Source organism: Octopus bimaculoides, chromosome 20, assembly GCF_001194135.2.
Source record: "Octopus bimaculoides isolate UCB-OBI-ISO-001 chromosome 20, ASM119413v2, whole genome shotgun sequence".
Taxonomy (NCBI): Eukaryota; Metazoa; Mollusca; class Cephalopoda; order Octopoda; family Octopodidae; genus Octopus; species Octopus bimaculoides.
The window spans coordinates 46,082,295-46,084,611 of NC_069000.1; the positions used below are offsets into that span (position 1 = coordinate 46,082,295).

At 36.7% G+C, this 2,317-nt stretch overlaps 1 protein-coding gene across 1 annotated transcript in view; it reads left to right on the plus strand.

Annotated features, from left to right (window-relative positions):
• LOC106874346 (uncharacterized) overlaps positions 1–2,317 on the plus strand; it is a 105,391-nt gene that overhangs the window by 84,691 nt on the left and 18,383 nt on the right. Inside the window, exon 9 of the mRNA XM_052974987.1 lies at positions 1,122–1,159. Within this exon, the coding sequence (XP_052830947.1) occupies positions 1,122–1,159 (38 nt within the window). The remainder of the gene's footprint in view (positions 1–1,121; positions 1,160–2,317) is intronic.

The window sequence follows — 2,317 nt, forward strand, 5'->3', positions numbered from 1 at the left end:
ATCATCATCATCATCATCATCATCATCAAGGTGGCAGGCTGGCAGAATCGTTAGCACGCCAAGCTTAGCGGTATTTCGTCTGTCGCTACGTTCTGAGTTCAAATTTCGCCGAGGTTGACTTTGCGTTTCATCCTTTTGGAGTCAATAAATTAAGTTCCAGTTGTGTACTGGGGTCGATGTAATCGACTGGCCCCCTACCTCAAATTTCAGGCTTTGTGCCTATAGTAAAAAGGGCTATTATTATTATTATCATTATTATTTTTTTTTTTTGTTTCCTTTTAATTTACATGTTTGTTACAATCACTTGCCGAGACACACCCAGCGTCCTGGGGCGAGTGAAGAATAAGAGATGTTTCAGTTTGACTGAAAGCTTGTGGAGGAGGAGTGGCAGGGGCAGTAGCGAAATAGCTTCATGTAATACAACACAGACATTTAAATGGATTGGGCTTTTCTAAGGATGTAAACAGTACTTGTGAGCACAATCTTTTGGATTTCTCTGAGGCATGGTTCTCCTGGGATATTATCTAGATGTTTCTGACATCCCTTTCTTATCATACCCAGGGCACCCACAATAACAGGAACAGTTCTCTCTTTAAGATGCCACATCTTTTGTATTTCAATTTCCAAGTCCTATTATTAATTTGTCAAATTCCTTTACAGATATATTTTTATCAGTGGGAACACTAACATCTATTAGTCTATAAGTGTTTTCATCCCTGTCTGGTCGATTAACCTGGGTCGTTCTGTCAGTGTTGACTGGAAAATCCCAGAGGATAGTGCCAGCACAGGATAGTGTCAGCACAGGACATCCCGAGACGAGATGGTCTATTGTTTCATAAAATGTATCGCAGAATCTCCATTTAGGGTCAGAAACGTTTTGAATAACGTTAGCCTGGTAGTTTTTTGTAAGCCAGCTTTGATCTTGCACCGCCAATATGAAACTTTCAGTCTCTGCTTATTATTATCATTTGATGTGGGACTATTGTGTTACCCCCAAAGATGATAGGACTATCATACATTCGCACAGATATGTGTGGGACTATATTTATTCCCACTGAGATGATGTTAGACTGTTGAGTTTCCCCACAAAAATAACAGGCAACTATTGTATATTCTCACAGATACGGGAGAATTCTACGTTGTCCCACAGAGATGATGGGTGAGTTTATGTGTTCCCACAGCAGCTATGGGGGCAATGTCATATGTTCCCAAAGTGATGATGGGTGGTTATTAGCTGTCCCTATAAAAGTGATAGGAGAATCTTATAAAATTCCCATGGATACAATGAGAGAATTAGCTGATTCTAAGAACGGGAAGAGAGGTTTCGGCTCTTATAATTGTAGATTTAAAACTCATCAGTCGAAACAACAATAGATTTTAATTCTAATTATGTTCCAGTTCTGTGTTTAGTTTAGGTAAATCTTAGATTTAAAGGTTTTCTAAAGGAAGAAACAATTCGAGTCAATACGAAAATCCGCTTATTGTAATAATGGTACTTCTTTGGACGTAATGGAAATATCTGCGAATATTTGTAGAACAAATTCATGGAATTATGGTTATAAAAACAGAACGGTAGTGAATGGGAAGGAAAGAGCAACGAAAGGGAAAGACAGGCTGAATAATATGTGTGTATATATGTGTGTGTGTGTGTGGGGGTATATAAGTGTATACACAAACACAAACACACTTATATAATATATATGTGTGCGCGCGTGAGTATGTGTGTATTTATGTGTACGTATATATGCATCTATATATGTGTATGTACATATGTATGCGTATATGTATATGCATGCGTGCATTTATATATGTCCATATGGGCGTGTATCTGTATCTGTGTGTGTGTGTGTGTGTGTATGTATATATATACGCAAACACACACATATATATATATGCATATATATACACACGGATACATATATATATATATATGTATGTATTTTTGTGTGTGCGTGTATTTCTGTATGTATGTGCATGCATGTACAAGTATATATGTGTGTACATAAGTATAACTGTCCATGTGCGTATGTATGTGCATATACCAGTATGTGTGCGTCTATATATGCTTGAATGCGTGTGTAGGCGTACATTCGTTAGTTCATTAGTTTGTCTTTGCCGTCACCAACCCGACCATACTGGAGCATTAACTCTATGTATGTGTGTATGTATAAACGAATGGAGGTATATATTGACGAACGTGTTGATGTGTATTTTTATACCTGTGACTATATAGACAACTTTGTGTGTGTGTGTGTGATTATGTTTATGTATATATATATATATATATATATATATATATATATATATATATATATAT